General features: G+C 32.9%; 2 protein-coding genes across 3 annotated transcripts in view; one reads left to right on the forward strand and one right to left on the reverse strand.

Moving 5' to 3' along the window:
- LOC111413967 (apyrase-like) overlaps positions 1-20,642 on the reverse strand; it is an 84,529-nt gene that overhangs the window by 63,024 nt on the left and 863 nt on the right. Inside the window, exons 1-3 of one of the 2 annotated variants that reach the window (XR_011640393.1) lie at positions 6,399-6,484; positions 6,052-6,318; positions 5,827-5,986 (exon numbers count right to left, since the gene is read on the reverse strand). The gene's annotated coding sequence lies outside the window, so the exon portion shown is untranslated. Of the gene's footprint in view, positions 1-5,407; positions 5,987-6,051; positions 6,319-6,398; positions 6,485-6,800; positions 7,685-20,642 lie in introns of those variants that run through there. The other variant, XR_002706232.2, reaches the window with a different exon arrangement.
- Positions 5,793-19,797, forward strand: LOC111413963 (protein bowel-like). Its single transcript, XM_023045111.2, has 2 exons — positions 5,793-6,472; positions 13,062-19,797. Exons 1-2 carry the CDS (start codon positions 5,793-5,795, stop codon positions 14,218-14,220), a joined length of 1,839 nt encoding a protein of 612 aa, XP_022900879.1. The 3' UTR covers positions 14,221-19,797.

Raw genomic sequence — 20,642 nt, forward strand, 5'->3', positions numbered from 1 at the left:
AATTGATATTTTATTATATTTAACACGAGACATTGCAAATGTAAAATCAAAACTTATGATATATTTTTATGATTGTCACAAAATGTCAAATAATTTTCATTCAAAATTAAAAATGATATTTGCCAAATATTTATTTAAATATTAATGAAACCAATATCTAATTATTAATTATTAATTGTGAAATCTGTTTTCATTGGTTTGAAATCAAATTTCATTTGTATGAAATCTGTTTTCGCTAGTGTGAAATCAAATTTCATTTGTGTGAATTCTGTTTTCGTTAGTGTGAAATCAAATTTCATTTGTATGAAATCTGTTTTCGCTAGTGTGAAATCATATTTCATAAGTGTGAAATCATACTGTAAAAGGTATAGAATTAAAAGAAGTACTTGTTGGCGTTTAATCAAAAGATTGCTTACAGCAGGAAGTGTTCACTATAAGAAAAAAAAATTATGGTAACTGTTAATTAATTAATTATGTTAATTATAACTGTTTTCTTTTGTGGGCGAATAAACACTTAATTTTTTGTGAACTTAATTTTAAGAACAGTTTCTTTATTTCTCCCGAATAATCTCAATCTAAAAATAACAAACCGTAATAAAGTGCCATTGACGAAAATAATAAACAATAGACACGAGGAGTTTTCGCTTCGGTGTCAACAATCACTTGTTTTTTTAAACTTGAAAATATGTTCAAAATTAGTCTTTAACTAAGCAGGGTTAAATCTCAAAAAATGACAATATCGAAAAAATTTTACCTTTTTATAAGAGTCGTGTCACCTATTCGGGGACACACTGTATATAAAGTTTGTCGTGATACGTTAATATTCGGTGTCATTGCCAAATGTGTTCCACGTAAGCGGAAAAGTAGATAAATTACATTAAGGAGCAAAGATATACAGTTCTTCTTTAGAGAAAAGTTGTTGGAAAATACTTTTATACATACAGGAAGTTCCATAACGAAGTGCTGACATAAACTATGTAATTTTAAACGGAATGATAGAGTTTTTATTGCGTGTTTTGATTCTACACACAACAATGTGTTGACTTTGATAAGACATGTTGATACTTAATGCTTTTCGTTTTTAAGTTATCTGTATCCTTTAAATCTGAACTGCTCAGCAAGCGGTCGCGCTAGAAAGTTATAAATTGGTATCGATCTATCTTATACAGGTGTTCAAAAATGTTACTTTTTAATTTTTAAATGGAACACTTCTTATTTGATTAGCTTATCAGATGGAGAATTTAATTCTCTACAAATCTTCAGTACATCTCCCTATATCTATCAGCTTCATTTTTTGAGATACTGCGAAATTAATCAAAATCATGTAACGAATGGCAATAAAGATTTTATGTTATTACATAATTAACCAATAAACACATTAATTTTAAACCAATTGGTAAAAATGTTGTTTTTTCATCGTTATTAAAAAGGGACTGCAACGACAGCATATTTTGGAAAAACAATTGAATATCACAAGAACTATTAATGTTGTGAGTTAGTAACATATACGATTGGATAAACAAATTAAGTTGTATTCATAATATGATAAAATATGCAACGCGTTTAATTAAAAAAAAAATAATTTGCGGTATGCCTAAATACAACACCTTGTATAAATGCAAATAATTTTACGTTATAGAAAGTGGTGAGTCAAACAACTTTTGTATAACACATGTTTTTCTTTCTCAAATGGTTTAGTAACTATCCATTCATCTTGTATATATACAGGGTGTTTCACTTAGAACTCACATGCCAAGTATCTCTGAAATGGGTTCAGATATTGTTTTTTTGTAACAACAACTTCTTGCTGGTGTTCGTAAATGACGACGATATCCGTTGGCTTCAGTTCTTCGCTGAATTTTCAGCCAAGAAGGCCATTTCAGCCATTTCGGCATAAAGAGACAACTTTCTCGATAACATTCTGTGGTGCAACGAAAGTCGTTTCCATAATAATGGAATAGTATGCAAGCAAAATAATCGATATTGGTCTCAATACAATCTTAGTTGGACCGTACAAACAAATCATCAATCAAACAACCTTATAATCAATAAATCACCGTGACCTGGAGTCTCTGCAGAACAACCACCCTGAACTATTTAATATTTTGCTGGACGCATTAAAAAGACAAGATAAGTTTTATTTTGTTGTTCCAATTATTATTATGGTATCATTGCCAAATATTATATATATATTTCTGGCATATAATATATCTTAATGCCGAGGTCGCTTGCGGCCGAGTCAGTACAATCTCCAAACGGATAAATATATTTCAATGCCGAGGTCGCTTGCGGGCGAGGCATTATAATTTTGAAGGTAATACTGATCCAATGGAAATTAATCTTGTCATGATACGTTAATATTTGGTATTATTGCCAAATATGATATGTATGTCTCTGGCATAACGATAATATATCTTAATGCTGAGATCGCTTGCGGCCGAGGCAGTACAATCTCCTAACGGATAAATATATTTCAATGCCGAGGTCGCTTGCGGGCGAGGCATTATAATTTTGAAGGTAATACTAATCCAATGGAAATTAATCTTGTCATGATACGTTAATATTTGGTATTATTGCCAAATATGATATATATGACTCTGGCAGAACGATAATATATCTTAATGCTGAGGTCGCTTGCGGCCGAGGCAGTACGATCTCCAAACGGATAAACATATTTCAATGCCGAGGTCGCTTGCGGGCGAGGCATTATAATTTTGAAGGTAATACTGATCCAATGGAAATTAATCTTGTCATGATACGTTAATATTTGGTATTATTGCCAAATATGATATATATGACTCTGGCAGAACGATAATATATCTTAATGCTGAGGTCGCTTGCGGCCGAGGCAGTACAATCTTCAAACGGATAAATATATTTCAATGCCGAGGTCGCTTGCGGGCGAGGCATTATAATTTTGAAGGTAATACTGATCCAATGGAAATTAATCTTGTCATGATACGTTAATATTTAGTATTATTGCCAAATATTATATATATATTTCTGGCATATAATATATCTTAATGCCGAGGTCGCTTGCGGCCGAGGCAGTACAATCTTCAAACGGATAAATATATTTCAATGCCGAGGTCGCTTGCGGGCGAGGCATTATAATTTTGAAGGTAATACTGATCCAATGGAAATTAATCTTGTCATGATACGTTAATATTTAGTATTATTGCCAAATATTATATATATATTTCTGGCATATAATATATCTTAATGCCGAGGTCGCTTGCGGCCGAGGCAGTACAATCTTCAAACGGATAAATATATTTCAATGCCGAGGTTGCTTGCGGGCGAGGCATTATAATTTTGAAGGTAATACTGATCCAATGGAAATTAATCTTGTCATGAAAAGTTAATATTTGGTATTATTGCCAAATATGATATGTATTTCTCTGGCATAATGATAATATATCTTAATGCCGAGGTCGCTTGCGGCCGAGGCAGTACAATCTCCAAACGGATAAATATATTTCAATGCCGAGGTCGCTTGCGGGCGAGGCATTATAATTTTGAAGGTAATACTGATCCAATGGAAATTAATCTTGTCATGATACGTTAATATTTGGTATTATTGCCAAACATGATATGTATGTCTCTGACATAACGATAATATATCTTAATGCCGAGGTCGCTTGCGGCCGAGGCAGTACAATCTCCAAACGGATAAATATATTTCAATGCCAAGGTCGTTTGCGGGCGAGGCATTATAATTTTGAAGGTAACACTGATCCAATGGAAATTAATCTTGTCATGATACGTTAATATTTGGTATTACTGCCAAATATGATATGTATTTCTCTGGCATAATGATAATATATCTTAATGCCGAGGTCGCTTGCGGCCGAGGCAATACAATCTCCAAATGAATAAATATATTTCAATGCCGAGGTCGCTTGCGGGCGAGGCATTACAATTTTGCAGATATAAAAAAAAGATACAACCTCGATTTTGGAATATTTTCATTAATCGTAGGTGCCTATGGAAAAAAATTGTAAGTAAAGACAACCTGATAAAAAAACATTTCTAAATATCGAAAAACATTTACGTGAGACAGGAAATTTAAGACAGAGATACGTAAATAACGGGAATCTAAGGTCAGTTCGTACACCCCAACTAGAAGAAAACATTTTGGATTTTGTGATAGATTATAGTACTGTTGATAGCAACAGTTTAGACATTTCAGAATATCCAAAGGTACGTCTTGCCATGTTCTACATGAACAGCAATTGTATCCATCCATTTATCGAGAGTACAAGAATTTAAAATTGATGATCATCCATCGAAAATGCAATGTTGCCATACTATGATGGAAAGATGTAGTGTTGATGCTGCGTTTTTAGAAAAAAGTACTTTTTACAGATAACCAATAATTTGAGAAATGCTGAAGAATTGTACTGAAGAAAATCCAGATTTCATGCTACGTTGAGTAATAATTTGACAGATTTCTACTATTAGTTATCAATAATTCATCTTGTATATATACAGGCTGTTTCACTTAAAACTCACATACCAAGTATCTATGAAATGTGTTCAGATATTGTACTTTTGTAAGAAGTTGTTGAATTATAAAGAAACAACTTTCTCAATAGCATTCTAAAAAGACAAGATAAGTTTTATTTTGTCGTTCTAATTATTATTATGGTGAAAAATTTATTTGGAAACTTAATGTAATCCTGTTTTTTATTTTGTTATTTATGTTAGAAAATAATGTTGTAACCACCTTGTAACCATTCTTCTCTTCTTTCATGTTAAATATCTTCGAATCTACTAAGTTTTGAAAGTTGCTCAGTTTTTGATGAAGGGAAAGTTTCTTTTGATTGCAGCGCCATCTTTATTTTTGTATAATGAGTAATAACAATACTTAAGAACTGAAGTAATTTACGTACTCTAACAAAAAATTTTTAGAAAACTAAGATATTTCAACCCATTCCAAAGATACTTGGGGAGTTTTAAGTGATCAAAATTGTACTGCCTCGGCTTTTTATATATCAACGTATTTCTTTATTTGTTTGATTAGCATTGAACGATGATGTAATCGGGATTTTTTCTAAAAACATACAACAATAAAAAAACGGGAGGTTGAATTAATCAACATTAATTATTATTAATCATTACGAAACGGCATAACTGAATAAATCTAAGCATCAAATCGTTTTAAAACGATTCTTTACAAGTTACAACTGGTGCTACTTTCGTCGATGTCGTTCTATTTGTTTTCTACTCGTTAAAAAAAAAATAATAAGTATTTTTAGTCGGCACCTTTTGATCTTTGTTCGTCAACGGCGTGCGTGTGTTTGTCATTGTTTTATCTTTGTTCTTTTGAAGTAAGCCGCTTCCAAAAATTTTAACACAAATTTAGATTTCAAATCGAAATTCTCAAGCACTACTAAAAATCGGATTAAAAGCAATCAAGTTATTTTTTATTAATTAACTTATTGTTAGATAGGTCGTGTTTGGTGTTAAATATTTTGGTTTAAATTTTGTTATTTAAACGTTACGAATTTAATTAAAGTGAGTTTGAGGATTTAAAATTTAAATTAGATACTTATTTGTTGTTTTTTTTAAAGATGAAACAACGCGGGGGGTTCTCCCCGTTCCGGTTTATAATTTATACGTTGGGGGCCCAGTTAGAACCATAGACAATAGCAGTAGTAAACGATACGCCGTTTGTCACTTTGCGCATACATTAAATTTACATATCCGTTTCGCTACCTTAAAATGTTAATTTCTGAACCACCTTTATAAATTTTTTTTGTTTCAGGTTTTTATACGAAGAAAGAAAAATGAGCCATCATCGAGAATCATCGGCTTTCGTACCTGTTGTGCCAACGAGAAACGTCCATCCGTTAATTTACCAATCGGAGATGCATCCGCTTTTAAGTACAACCGATTTAATCCGATCCGGCAGCGGGGAATCCCGCGATCCACCTCAAAAGCCACCTCCATCGATCGAAACCCCTTCAACGTCCTCCTCAACCTATCGAAAATCAACATCAAATTTCGAAATAATGGCCATGATGGCCGATAAACGCAAAGAATTACAATTAAGGGAAGAAGTCGCTTGTGTTGCAGCCGCTCACGCCTTGATGATGCCCCATAGACCCGCAGCGCCGCCCCCTGGATTATTAGAAAGTGGTGCTGGTACGCCGCAAGGATATCCGGGATTTTTAGCCAATAATCCTGCTGGTAATCCTGCCGCTGGGTTTGGATTTCCAGCTGGTGCGGCGGGGTTGTTTCCCGGGGGACCACCTCAAATGCACGCCCATTTAGACCGGAGATTATTAAGGGCCACAGGGAGAGCGTCCAGACCTAAAAAACAATTTATTTGTAAATTTTGTAATAGACAATTTACGAAAAGTTATAATTTATTAATACACGAAAGAACTCACACCGATGAACGTCCGTATAGTTGTGATATTTGCGGAAAAGCTTTTAGAAGGCAAGATCATTTAAGAGATCATAGGTAAGATTTTTGACGTTTAACGATTTAATGACATTTAATTAGTGATTTTTGTTTTAATTTCTTTTTGGGTTGGTACCTAAATTAAATCAAATTATTTTTATAAGAAATTTTATAATTTAATTAATTTAGTTATTAAATTAATCTTAATTTAATAATTAATTATTATTAACAAGAAATAAGAATTCTAAATTAAAATAAATTAATTAATTTTTGGTTATGCGAGGTTGGTATGTTTGAAACGTCAAATTCAATTTTAATAATTTTTAGGTTATGTATGTTTTAATCGTTAAAAACGTTAATAAGGATAAAATGGTTGTTGATCCCTTACTTGTGGTGTAGTAGCCGCATAAAAAGATCTTACACGAGTCGATTCCGCGCGTGCGTGTGTGTGTGTATGTGTCGGGGCCCCGTTTCTCTTCTTTGCTGATGTGGTCGCTCTTGGATACGCGTTCACGGTCCGCATTCCACCTGGTATTAAACCGGAGCAATTTATAATCTCGACTTTTTGATCTTTCTTTGGACCTCTCTCCTTTTCAACTCGTTGTAGAACGCATTCCATAAGAGGAGAGGAATTAATGAACATGGATATCAAAAAAGAATCAGTTTTTTAACCTCAAAAACGGTTAAAATGTGACTTTTTTAAAGGTGATGTAATGTTTAAAACGCGGAAAATCGTTCAAATGTGGAGAATAAGTCAAAGTGTCAAAGGTTAGGTGACTTTCTAAGGAGTAAATTGTTGCAATAACACGGCTTTTTCGTATACGCAATAGTTGGCGTAAGAATAAGAGCCCCGCGGGGGGGCCGCGTACCGTTGCGTGTACTTTCCAATTAAAATCGCGGTGTTGTGTCGTGAGTCGTTGAACAGCACAATTGCATTTTGCCTCAGTCGATGATGATTGATCGATTTCGCTCTGGTTTCATATTAAATCGTTTTCTATTATTTCATAACCAAAAAATTCCAAACAAAGAACCACGTCTCACATTTTTTTCTTCCGATTGGGCTGCAATTTGGGTTTAATCTTCCTTCGATTTTTTTCATTGTAATTATAGTTAGGTAGAGATGGAGGGCCCCGGAGCACGTTCGAAATTGCACACCACCGAGAAGGGTCTTGTAATTACAAGACGCGGACCCCATCCGCGGCATGCCTCGCATGTAAATTCGACTTTTCATCTCACTCCTCTTCATTTCTCATTTTTTATTACCAATTTCATCTAAAATAAACAAACAAACAATAAATTAACAAACAAAAATTTGACGTTTACATCACACAAATGACAGTTCAACATGAAGTTAGATTCAAATTTGACATTAACAATTAATCCATTTTAAACATTTCGAAAATCTCGCCCCAAATAAGTCATTTCATAACCTTCCCTTCATTTCTCATTATTTATTTTCAATTTCATCTAAAACAAATTAACAAATAAAAATTTGACGTTTAATCATTAAAATGACAGCTCGACATGAAGTTAGCTTCAAATTTGACATTAATAATTAATCGATTTTAAAGATTTCGAAAATCTCGCTCCAAAACGAAAGATTTCTAGAAAGACCGCTCCCATTCTCTCTCTTTCTCCACCATCACATCACAACACTCATTTTGCTCCAGTAAAACGCGCGGTCGTGCCAGAAGGCGCCTCTCCTCCTTCCTCCTGCTCCTCCTTGTCCAACTCTCAATCTAAAGTCCGTTCGAAAACCTGTTTTCCGCATCGTCGAAACAAGAAAGAGATCGAAATAGAATGGGCTTACCGTAAGATGGAGAGGAGAAGAAGAAGAAGGAAACGACGCGGTTTGAGACGACGTCGTCGTCGAACTCTTCTAGAAACGCTGGGCGAAGGATAAGAAGAGGAGTTCGAGTTCGAAATCGTTCCTCGAGATGAGGACGAAGAGATGGAGTGAGACGGCGAACGAGGGAAATAACCTTCCAGGGCCTCTAGAACGCCGAAGCAATAAGAAGAAGAAAGAAAGAGGAAGGTTAGAAACGCCAAGAGGCGAAGTAGCAGTTGTAGTAGTAGTAGAGGAAGAAGAAATAAGTTTCTAGCGGTTTACAAGAGATGTTTTATGAGAAAATTTTTAAATTTGAATTGGTTTTTCAAGTGGCTCTTCATTTTCAAGTTGTTCAAGTTCCTTTATCACCAATAACTGGTTGTAATTGAGGTGCATTTATAATCGCCACTTTTTATTGAACAGGTTCTGTAACGAATTTTCAGAATTAAAAAAAAAAGATAATATTTACAGAAATAATTCAAAGATGATGTAAAGTTATGGTCATTTGTAAAAGAGAACATCATGTGCAGAAGATTAATATCATGGCAGAAGCAAATCATTATAGACTTGCTAGAGCTGCTTTAATGCTTGCGTAATACAGAAAAAGTTTTGAAATATTTTCAAACAAGCAAAAGTTATCGTACAAAAGTAAATTGTTAATGACGAAATGCTTCCAAGATATTAGGCTGTCTTAAATTTGCCTTTTTAACAGAAAAAAGAAACTCTTGAAATACAGATAAACCTTTTGTGGTCTATTTGTAGTTGCGCTTTTGATATACGTTTCAAAAATTGCTGCCAGAATAAATATGCAACAATCAGATGTGCAACAATCACACTGGAAACACTTTAACTTGCAAGAAAAACTCAGGAGTTGGATTGGTCAAAGTCAACTTTAACAAGGCATGATCCACCATCATAACAAAATATAGAGAGAAAGAAAAAATTTGGGACTACACTGATTAATCCCTAAGTTAAAAGAATAGGTCTAGAATTATGCTAAGTTTTGATGATTAATTTTATACAACTGAATGAATTGGGTTCTGCTGTCAAATCAACTACGCAGAGAATTGAACTGGATTGATAGTCTACTTTTAGACAGTTTATATGCTATAGTACAATATTGCCCATATTTTTAATATCATAACTGACAGTTTATTGATATTTCAAGGATCAAATTTCAAACTTCCTTTATGTTTGACATTTTAATTGACAGGTGAACGTCATTTTCTATCATTTATTTACATTTCATTGGTCAAATTTTACGATTTTATTCGATACGAAGATTTCTAAGTCAAATGTGACCCATTAACAACTTATCAAGATTTAATTCCCAAGCGTCTTATTGTTTGACATTTTGATTGACAGATGAATGTCATTTTCTATCATTTATTCACATTTCATCTGTCAAATTTGAAAAATTTATTCGATGCGAAGCTTTCCGTTGTTAAGTAACCCACTAACAACTTATCAAAGATGTAATTTACAATTTTTTTTTAATTTGACATTTTGATTGACAGATTAACGTCATTTTCTACCATTAATTAACATTTCATCTGTCAGACTTGAAGATTTTATTCAATGCAAAACTTTTAATGTCAAAAATTACAGTTTAAAAATGTTTCAAAGATTTTATTTGCATATCTTCTTGCTGTTTGACATTCAAATGACAGCTAAATGTCATTTTCTAGAATGAATTGAATTTTCATCTGTCAAATTTGAAGATTTTGTTCAAAGTGAAGCTTTCAATGTCAAATGTAGCGCTTTAATAATTTGTTAAAGCTCTAATTCACAATTTTCTTGTCGTTTGACATTTCAAATGACAGATAAAAGTCATGTTTCTGAATTAATTGACACTTCATCTGTCAAAATTGAATATTTTGTTCAATTCGAAGCTTTTAATGCCAAAAGTGACAGTTTAATAAGTTATCAAGGATCTAGTTCACAATTTTCTTGTTGTTTGACATTTTAAATGACAGATGTAAACTATTTTCTAGAATTAATTGACATTTTATGTTTCAAATTTGAAGATTTTGTTCAAAGTGAAGCTTTCAATGTCAAATGTAGCGTTTTAATAATTTGTTAAAGATCTAATTCATAATTTTCTTGTCGTTTGACATTTCAAATGGCAGATAAATGTCATGTTTCAGAATTAATTGACATTTTATCTGTGAAAATTGAATATTTCGTTCAATGCGAAGCTTTTAATGCCAAAAGTGACACTTTAATGATTTATCAAGGATCTAGTTCCCAATTTTCTTCTTGTTTGACATTTTAAACGACAGATAAAAACAATTTTCTAGAATTAATTGACATTTCATCTGTCAAATTTGAAGATTTTGTTCAAAGTGAAGCTTTCAATGTCAAATGTAGCGTTTTAATAATTTGTTAAAGCTCTAATTCACACTTTTCTTGTCGTTTGACATTTCAAATGACAGATAAAAGTCATGTTTCTGAATTAATTGACACTTCATATGTCAAAATTGAATATTTTGTTCAATTCGAAGCTTTTAATACCAAAAGTGACAATTTAATAAGTTATCAAGGATCTAGTTCACAATTTTCTTGTTGTTTGACATTTCAAATGACAGATGTAAACTATTTTCTAGAATTAATTGACATTTTATGTTTCAAATTTGAAGATTTTGTTCAAAGTGAAGCTTTCAATGTCAAATGTAGCGTTTTAATAATTTGTTAAAGATCTAATTCATAATTTTCTTGTCGTTTGACATTTCAAATGGCAGATAAATGTCATGTTTCAGAATTAATTGACATTTTATCTGTGAAAATTGAATATTTCGTTCAATGCGAAGCTTTTAATGCCAAAAGTGACACTTTAATGATTTATCAAGGATCTAGTTCCCAATTTTCTTCTTGTTTGACATTTTAAACGACAGATAAAAACAATTTTCTAGAATTAATTGACATTTCATCTGTCAAATTTGAAGATTTTGTTCAAAGTGAAGCTTTCAATGTCAAATGTAGCGTTTTAATAATTTGTTAAAGCTCTAATTCACAATTTTCTTGTCGTTTGACATTTCAAATGACAGATAAATGTCATGTTTCAGAATTAATTGACACTTCATCTGTCAAAATTGAATATTTTGTTCAATTCGAAGCTTTTAATGCCAAAAGTGACAGTTTAATAAGTTATCAAGGATCTAGCTCACAATTTTTTTGTTATTTGACATTTCAAATGACAGATGTAAACTATTTTCTAGAATTAATTGACATTTTATGTTTCAAATTTGAAGATTTTGTTCAAAGTGAAGCTTTCAATGTCAAATGTAGCGTTTTAATAATTTGTTAACGATCTAATTCACAATTTTCTTATCGTTTGACATTTCAAATGGCATATAAATGTCATGTTTCAGAATTAATTGACACTTCATCTGTCAAAATTGAATATTTCGTTCAATGCGAAGCTTTTAATGCTAAATTTGACAGTTTAATAGTTTATCAAGGATCTAGTTCACAATTTTCTTGTTGTTTGACATTTTAAATGACAGATGTAAACTATTTTCTAGAATTAATTGACATTTCATCTGTCAAATTTGAAGATTTTGTTCAAAGTGAAGCTTTCAATGTCAAATGTAGCGTTTTAATAATTTGTTAAAGCTCTAATTCACAATTTTCTTGTCGTTTGACATTTCAAATGACAGATAAAAGTCATGTTATTGAATTAATTGACACTTCATCTGTCAAAATTGAATATTTTGTTCAATTCGAAGCTTTTAATGCCAAAAGTGACAGTTTAATAAGTTATCAAGGATCTAGTTCACAATTTTCTTGTTGTTTGACATTTTAAACGACAGATAAAAACAATTTTCTAGAATTAATTGACATTTCATCTGTCAAATTTGGAGATTTTGTTCAAAGTGAAGCTTTCAATATCAAATGTAGCGTTTTAATAATTTGTTAAAGATCTAATTCACAATTTTCTCATGATTTGACATTTTAAATGACAGATAAATGTCACTTTCTAGAAATAATTGACATTTCATCTGCCAAATTTGAAAATACTGTTCAAAATGAAACTTTTAATGTCAAATATGGTTATTTGACATTTTAAATGATAGATAAACCTTATCTATTAGAATCCATTAACATTTTATGTGTCAAATTTGAAAATTGTCAAACTCAAGCTTGAATTAGTTTTGGAAATCATTACGCAAGTTCAATTTCGTACGATTTTTCGGTTCGCTTCTTCTCAAAGAGATAGAAAAAGAGGAGGAAAGAAAGAGATGGACAAAAAGAGAGAGGGAAACCATTCAATTCCACGGCCTCCTTTAATTATACTCCGAGTGCCATTGTGGCTTGTTCAATACCAACCGCAACGATAAATAAAAAAAAACATAAAGGAACTAAAAAATAAAGAAAAGAAGAGACGCAATTAGCTCCGCAAGATTGAGTTTCTCTTCTACTCACATTCTATGGAGAAAATTTTATTGTAGATGGTCGAGTTTCGTTTATTTCATGCGCGCGTGGCTTCTTCATGTTAGTCGTTTATCTTGACAAGCTACTGAGACAGGAAATTAACTTCCGGATAATTTCCTACCGGTTTTTGCTTTGAATAATAAATGAGAATGTTTGAAATGAATAAAAAAATTCGTTTTCTTTTGAGAGAATTTTAGTGATGTGTGTGTATAACAGGTAGAGATTTTTTTGGGTCGAAAGAAAAAAGGGTCCATCTTCGGTAGAGGAACAGGTTGTGCCCTTTTTTTCGGCGGCTAATAAATAAACCTCCCACATAAAACAGATTTATATCTTTCGACTTCTGTTGTATGTAGAATTATATAAAAATTTTATTTCTTTTATTTCCAGATACATCCACAGCAAAGAAAAGCCGTTTAAATGCACAGAATGCGGGAAAGGTTTCTGCCAATCTCGTACTTTGGCAGTACACAAAATCCTCCACATGGAAGAATCACCTCATAAATGCCCGGTTTGTAGTCGCTCTTTTAACCAACGTTCTAACTTAAAAACCCATTTATTAACCCACACCGACCATAAACCTTACGAATGTAATTCTTGCGGGAAAGTTTTTCGCCGAAATTGCGATTTGAGAAGGCACGCTTTAACCCATGCCGTTGGAGATGTCCCACCGGAAGATGGAAGTGGTTATATCCCAGGGGAAGATCCTCCCGAATCACCTCGAGCGCGAAGTCCATCGTTAGATGGGGAAAGACATCATCAACGAGGGCACTCACCAATTCCTGAAATAACGAGATGTCACGAAGCAAGTTCGAGCTATACAATGAGGCCAAATCCGGAGTTTGGTGGGAGGCGGGAAATTTTATTGGAAGACGATGACGATGAAGAATTAGATTCAGAGATAGACCCGGGCCAAGAAGAATTAGATGTTATCCCAGAAAAAATTGAAAAATTAGAGAAAAAAGTTGAAATTAAAGAAATGATCCATCACCATCATCACCCCCAATTACAAATTAGACGTGATTTATTAGCCAGCCCAAAACCATCAACAATAACATCAACAATAACAAGCGGGGTGCTTGAGCCGCAATATTTGGGGGTTTACCGAAAACGATCTTACGATGGTGAGAGACCAAGTTCTTCTTCGAACATTTCAACGTTAGGAAGACGAACTCCTTTGAGTTTAAACTTATCGGGAAGACATTCCCCGCCGTTAAACCTCATCATCAACACGATGCATCATCAAATGAACCACCAACAATCAATTTTGCAATCGCAGAATTTAAATTCTATTTTAAAACCGCCCGATTTGCTAATTCCGAATTCTTCCGGGTTATTAACAACGGTTAATAATTTAAATTTAAGCGGTTTAAATCAAAACATTGTTGCCGATTTATCGATGAAGAAAGAGGAATCTTTGCAACATCGAAATCAAAATGTACAAAATTTACAACAAAATCATGGGAGTAATAATAATAATAATAATAGCAATCATAATCCGCCTCCAAAGAAATCTGGGTTTACAATAGCTGATATAATGGGGAGATAGCTTTAACCTTCCAGTACACGCGCTTAATACAGTCATACGCGGCGAACTATCAGTCTGCAAATTATCAACATTTGCATCATAACTTCTAAGATTTGCTAAACTTAGAACTAACAATAAATATAGAACGAGAAACACAAGACCTAGAACTAGAAACATTCGGATTTAGCCGCACGTCTTTCAAGACAGCTAAATCCGAATGATTCTAGTGTTAGTTCTAGTTTTAATTATTATACAACACAATTTTTTTATTTCGTTTTGTTCCTAAGATGTTAAAAATGACCTAAGGAACACGATGATTACATACAATTCAAATTTGGCAGAAGCAAAAAAAAATTACACAGCTGCAAAGAGTAACATTAAATTTGCAATTTTAATTTTTGAAATTTTTTTGCTTCTAAAATATATAAAATATGGTTTGTAACACGAGTAATACACACATTTCAATTTTGGCAATGACAAAAATATTTTATTCGTTATATCCACATAAAACGCACGACAAATATTAGGGCGAAGTGAGGCAGATTGATAAATTATAAATCAAATATGTGATAAAACATAAATGTTTTTAATTTATTTTTAACTGAGTGTGTAGCAAAATATACAGGTGTCCCACGTAAGCGGCAAAATACATAAATCGTGTTAAGAAGCCGAGATACACAGTTCTTCCTTAAACAAAAGTTGTATTAAATATACCATATTTTTATACATACAAGATGTTTCATAACGACGTACCGAAATAAACATATTTTAAATGGAATGACTACAAAATGGCTACATCGGTATATCTTATACAGATGTTCCAAAATGTGACTACTGTTTTACCATATTCAAATGCAAGCCATATTTGACTAGTATATCAGATAGAGAATTTAATTCCCTACAAATCTTCAATACATGTCCCTATACCTATCAGTTGTAGTTTCTGAGATATTGTAGAATTAATCAAAATCATACAAAAAATGGCAGATTAATCTTTTCATTAGTAGGCCATGAAATAAGACCATAAAAATACGTGATTAAGCACTAATAATGATTTAAAAAAGAAAATGATAAATAATTCTCAACCAACCTTACACTTAAACGCAATTAGATTATTATTAATAAAAATATGACATTTGAAAATTTGGTTAATTCGTTTTTTTTTAATTTGGATCAAGTCAACGCTTACTACTTGTGTAATTACGAATAATTATGGCTGCATCATTTGAAAGCTGTCAAACGCATATATATTTCTTGGCCTACCATTCTTGCCATTCTTTGCATGACTTTGATATATCTCAACAACTGCAACAGATAGGTATAGGGACATGTATTGAAGATGTATAGAGAATTAAATTCTCTATCTGATGCGCTTATCAAATATGGGGTGCAAATGAATATGGTAAAACAGTAGTTACATTTTTGAACATGAAGTAGCCAATGGCACTCTATTTAAAGATATCCAAACAGTAACTGTCACGAATTTTAACTTTCCAGCTCGATTAGTCGCTAAGAAATTCAAATTTAAAGGACATAGTGTTAATTGCTGAAAAACGTTTTTAATTAAAATAACTCAAAAGCTAAAAGGCATCAACATGTCTTATCAAAGTCAACATATTTTGGTGTGTAGAATCAAAACGTGCAATAAAAACTATATCATTCCATGTTTATTTGGGTACGTCGTTATGGAACATCCTGTATGTATAAAAATATTTTCTCTTTATAGTGTCTTTTTAATATCATTTATGTACTTTGCCGCTTACGTGGGACACGCTGTATAAATATTAAAATGTAAAAGGAAAAAACTAATTGCACTTTGATACATCACTTAGGGTACTTTAATACAGGGCGAAAAATTTATGAACTAGAAGAGATCGTAATCAGTCGCACATTTTATTGTATCTTATATCGAGGAACGCTTCTATCTGGTTTTAATGGTCATTGTATGCACTAAGATCAACTGAAAGAGTAAGTATACATAGATGATCTTTGAGCTGTGCTTTTTGAAAAATTTTATTTAGACAAGTGTAAAACAACAACTCTAGAATCAACGGTTGCTTTGTCTTCTAAATCTCGATTTTTCTGAGATTTGACACTTGATGTCAGTCAAATTGTTAATTTTGGCTATATAATGAACCATAGCTTCAACATTAAGCTATTCTGTAAGTCCCAATAAATTCTTTGCCATTTTCAATTCCTTTGCTTTCTGCTGCATCAATTTAACATGTCGTTTTCTTTCCTATTCTTTGTGTAACATTTCAACAATCCTTTAATAAGTCCTTTCGTTCAGTCTTTCTCGAATGTGGTCGTACTGCTGTTTTAGACATTATGTCATTATTAGTCTGACACAACAGCATTTGGAAATGATGAATCATTGAGAGGGGAAATAATATTCGTTGATGCAGAAATATCAAATTGATTGTCTAAAGGGTCTGCTTGTGTCCTGTTTCTACTAAAGCTTTCATCAATAACTTTCATAACATCATGTTGACTTCTTTCCTGCTCTACAAAAACTGTTTTCTGTTTCTCATCGGTTTCATTTTCTTTAAATTCTTCTTAATAACTGTCACTAACAATTTGTATAGGTGCAAAATCATCGTCCCTACATGAATGTCTATTGAATGGCTTTGAAAAGCTGCTTGTGATATTTTTGGGTGTAAAAGATTCCAAGATGGTAGATTTTGAAAGTTCACCAATGTTATATATAGATAAAGTCTTGCCAATATTTCTAATATGCCAATAATTAAAGGTTATTTTCAGTTTGTCTATAAAGGGGTCAAAAATGCAGACCTCCATCTGTTGCTATTACTATCTCACAAAATGTTTCTAATTCTCCACGTTCAGCTGAAATAATTTGTCCTACTTATCTCTGCATCTTTTTAACCAAAACTTTAGGCGTTAGCGGAACCGTGTGAATACCTGTTTTATCAAAAAACTCAGCCTCCTCACCCTATGGTTCTGCAATTAGCAGTCGAACCCTAGCCTCCTTCATCTTCAGAGTCCACACCTCAATATCGCTTCTCTCTTCCAATTCCTGCATCCCAGCACTTTTCTTGCGTCCACATCGACTATCTCCTCCCATCTTCTTCGTGCTCCTATTCATGAATCTTATTCATTAACATTCTAATCCTCTGAACTCTTATGTAACCTCTGTTTCATTGAGGTTGAGGTATAATTCATGATTCTATTGAATTCTCCATTCGTTATTTTCCTGCACTAATCCCAGAATTCCCCTCAGAGTCTTCCTCTCGAATATACTTACATGTTCTGTTAGATAGGTGTTATTATAGTCTTTTATATTCTGATTTTGACGTTGCGGTGTATTGTTCTGCTTTTAAATATGTTTACGAGAACAACGTAAGTTTAGACAAAAATTGCATCCCAAATATTTTACATACTCATAAGCTAATGACAAAAGTTGCTTCAAGGATAACCCATAATGTATCTTCTTCTTCTCCTCTCTCTTAACAGTCTGCCCTTATCGCATCCATTTTCTCTCCCGAGCAAAATCTCTTCCCATGTTGTTCTCGGTCTCCTTATGGGTCGCCTGCCTTACGTTCTGGCCTTCATGTCTCATTTCCTCCACAATCTCCATCTCTTTCCCAGTCATTATCTTGATATTCCATGTACTTATTCGTAATCTATATACTTTACGCAGTTGTATCTATCATTGTGCGGCTGATTATTGCTGGTTTTAATGGCTATAGTATGCACTAAGATCAACTGAAAGAGTATACATAGATGATCTTCGAGTTGTGCATTTTGAAAAATTTGATTTAGACAAGTCTAAAACAACATCTCTAGAATCGAGATGACATATGACACTTGATTGTCAAATTGTTAATTTTGGCTACATAATGACCCATAGATTTCTTCTTTTCAAATTTGGTAAGAAGGAAATCCCAATATTTATATTTTTAGGATTAGGAATGTTAACCTCCTGCATTAGATACTTCATCATCGTCGTTATCACTTAATTTCAATTCATTTTCACTGCAATCAGAATCTGACATTAGGTTCAAACGAGCTTCTGTAAGTCCCAATAAATTCTTTGCTCATTTCAATTCCTTTGCTTTCTGTTGCATCAATTTAACCTGTCGTTTCTTTTCTTATTATTTGTGTAACATTTGTAGACGATTTTTTTTCGTCCAGCCTTTCTAAGATGTGGTCGTACTGCTGTTAAAGCCATTATGTCATTATTAGTCTGAAAGCCTGACATACCACCATTTGGAAGTGATGAAACGTTGAGAAGTGGACTAATATTCGTGGATGCAATAATATCAAATTGATTGTCTAAAGGATCTCCTTGTGTCTCGTCTCTATTACAGTCACTAACTATTACATCTGTCACTAACAATTTATATATGTACAAAATCATCGTAATGGCTTGAATGGCTTTGAAAAGCTGCTTGTGATATTTTTGGGTGTAAAAGAGTCCAAGAAGGTATATTTTGAAAGGTTATATGTATCGTGTATACCAATCGTTAGGCCAAAAATGCTGACATTTAGTGGCTGCAATTTTTGTAACGTGTGTGGTGGTAAAGAAAGATAGATAGGGTGAGCCATTTAAAAATTTTACACAACTGTTGCTGCTACTATCCCAGAAAATGTTTCTAATTCTCCACGTTCATCTGAAATAATTTGTCCTACTTGAGACTCTACGTCTTTTTAGCCAAAACTTTAGGCGTTAGTGGGACCTGTTTCGTCAAAAAACTTAGCCTCCTCATCCTATGGTGCTGCAGTTAGACCGAACCCTAGCTTCCTTCATCTTCAGCCTCCACACCTCAATATCTTTCGCCTCTCTCGTCCAATTCCTGCATCCCAGCACTTTTCTTGTGTCCACATCGACTTCATGAATCTTATTCATTAACATTCTAAGCCTATTAACTCTTATATAACCTCTGTTTCATTGAGGTTGAGATATAATTCATGATTCTATTGAATTCTTTCCAGCTCCGCAAAATCTACTAATTTCAAGTGTATTGAACGGCTTTGAAAAGCTGCTTGTGATTCTCCTCAGAGTCTTCCTCTCGAATATACTTACATATTCTGTTAGGTAGGTCTTATTATAGTCTTATATATTCTGATTTTGATGTTGCGGTGATGTCTTATTATAATCTTATATATTCAGATTTTGATGTTGCGGTATATTGTTCTGCTTTTAAATATGTTTGCGAGAACAAAGTAAATTTAGACAAAAACTCAGTCACTGTGGTTTTATTAAATGTAAAGGTTTTTGCTGCATTTGTATTTTCAAGCTTTCTTAAGCTTAGCTCCTAATTCCTGTTTCAAAATCTTGCTGCCCAATGTTTTCAGGCACATTTATATTTTTGTCATTATTCTGCATCCCAAATATTTTACATACTCATAAGCTAATAACAAAACTTGCTGCAAGGATAACCCATAATGCATCTTCTTCTTCCTCTCTCTCTCTTAACAGTGTGCTCTTATCGTGTCCATTTTCTAAAGATTTCCCTCTCCCCAACAAAATCTCTTCCCATATTGTTCTCTGGCCTCCATGTCTCATTTCCTCTTTCCCAGTCACTATCTTGATATTCCATGAACTTACTTGTAATTCATATACTTTGTACAGTTATCTTTTGTGTCTAGACTATGAATCATTAAGTACACTGTGTGGCTGATTAGCTCAGCGACATCGTGGTGTGGTTTCCCTTCTTCAAGTTTATTCCCATATTGTTCCAGGCTGGGGATAGGCATTTCTTCTCATCCAAAACAGTTATGGATTTCCCGCCAATACTCGGCCTTGTAAATACTTGAACAAGTACAGAGTGTTAAATAATTATCATACCCGACGTCATCATTGCAAATATGCAACCAACATCACAGTGCAAAACGCATCATACGTAAATCGCGTATTGCAATAACAGTACTGTGATATTAGTTGCATACTTGCAATGCTGACGTCAGGTACGATAATTAATTAACACTCTGTATACTTTGACATTGCAGATTTGATGCAATATTTGCTGTATTAAAGTACCCTAAAATAATATTTTCAAAAAGCATATAATATAATATAACTTATCTTTGGTATAATATAGATCTTTACTAAATCTTTTACATTTCACGTTGACAATTAAGTTGGTTGCACTGGAAACACGTTCTATCTTGTCAAATGTCACTTTTTATCTTGCCAATGATTGGCTGTCATATTATGATTTGAAATAGCTATCCAATAAAAGATGGCGCTAGTACTAAATTAAAAAGTTAAATTGTGCGGATTGATGGTCCACGCGCGTGTATTGAAAGGTTAATTATATTAAAAAAAATCATTTTTTTGATACCGATTTTAAGATAATAAAAGTATTATGTACATACGATTAAAAAAAAATGAAAATAAGTACTGATTTAAAAAAAATCTCGTTAATTTATTATAAACAAAATAAAATTAAGTGTGATTATAAAGTTGTAAATAACAAAAA

Source organism: Onthophagus taurus, chromosome 5 (assembly GCF_036711975.1).
Source record: "Onthophagus taurus isolate NC chromosome 5, IU_Otau_3.0, whole genome shotgun sequence".
Classification (NCBI taxonomy): domain Eukaryota; kingdom Metazoa; phylum Arthropoda; class Insecta; order Coleoptera; family Scarabaeidae; genus Onthophagus; species Onthophagus taurus.

Coding starts and splice junctions, on each gene's coding strand:
- LOC111413963 (XM_023045111.2), top strand. CDS start 5,793: ATGAGCCATCATCGAGAATCATCGGCTTTCGTACCTGTTGTGCCAACG. Junction 6,473..13,061: donor GATCATTTAAGAGATCATAG/GTAAGATTTTTG, acceptor TTTTATTTCCAG/ATACATCCACAGCAAAGAAA.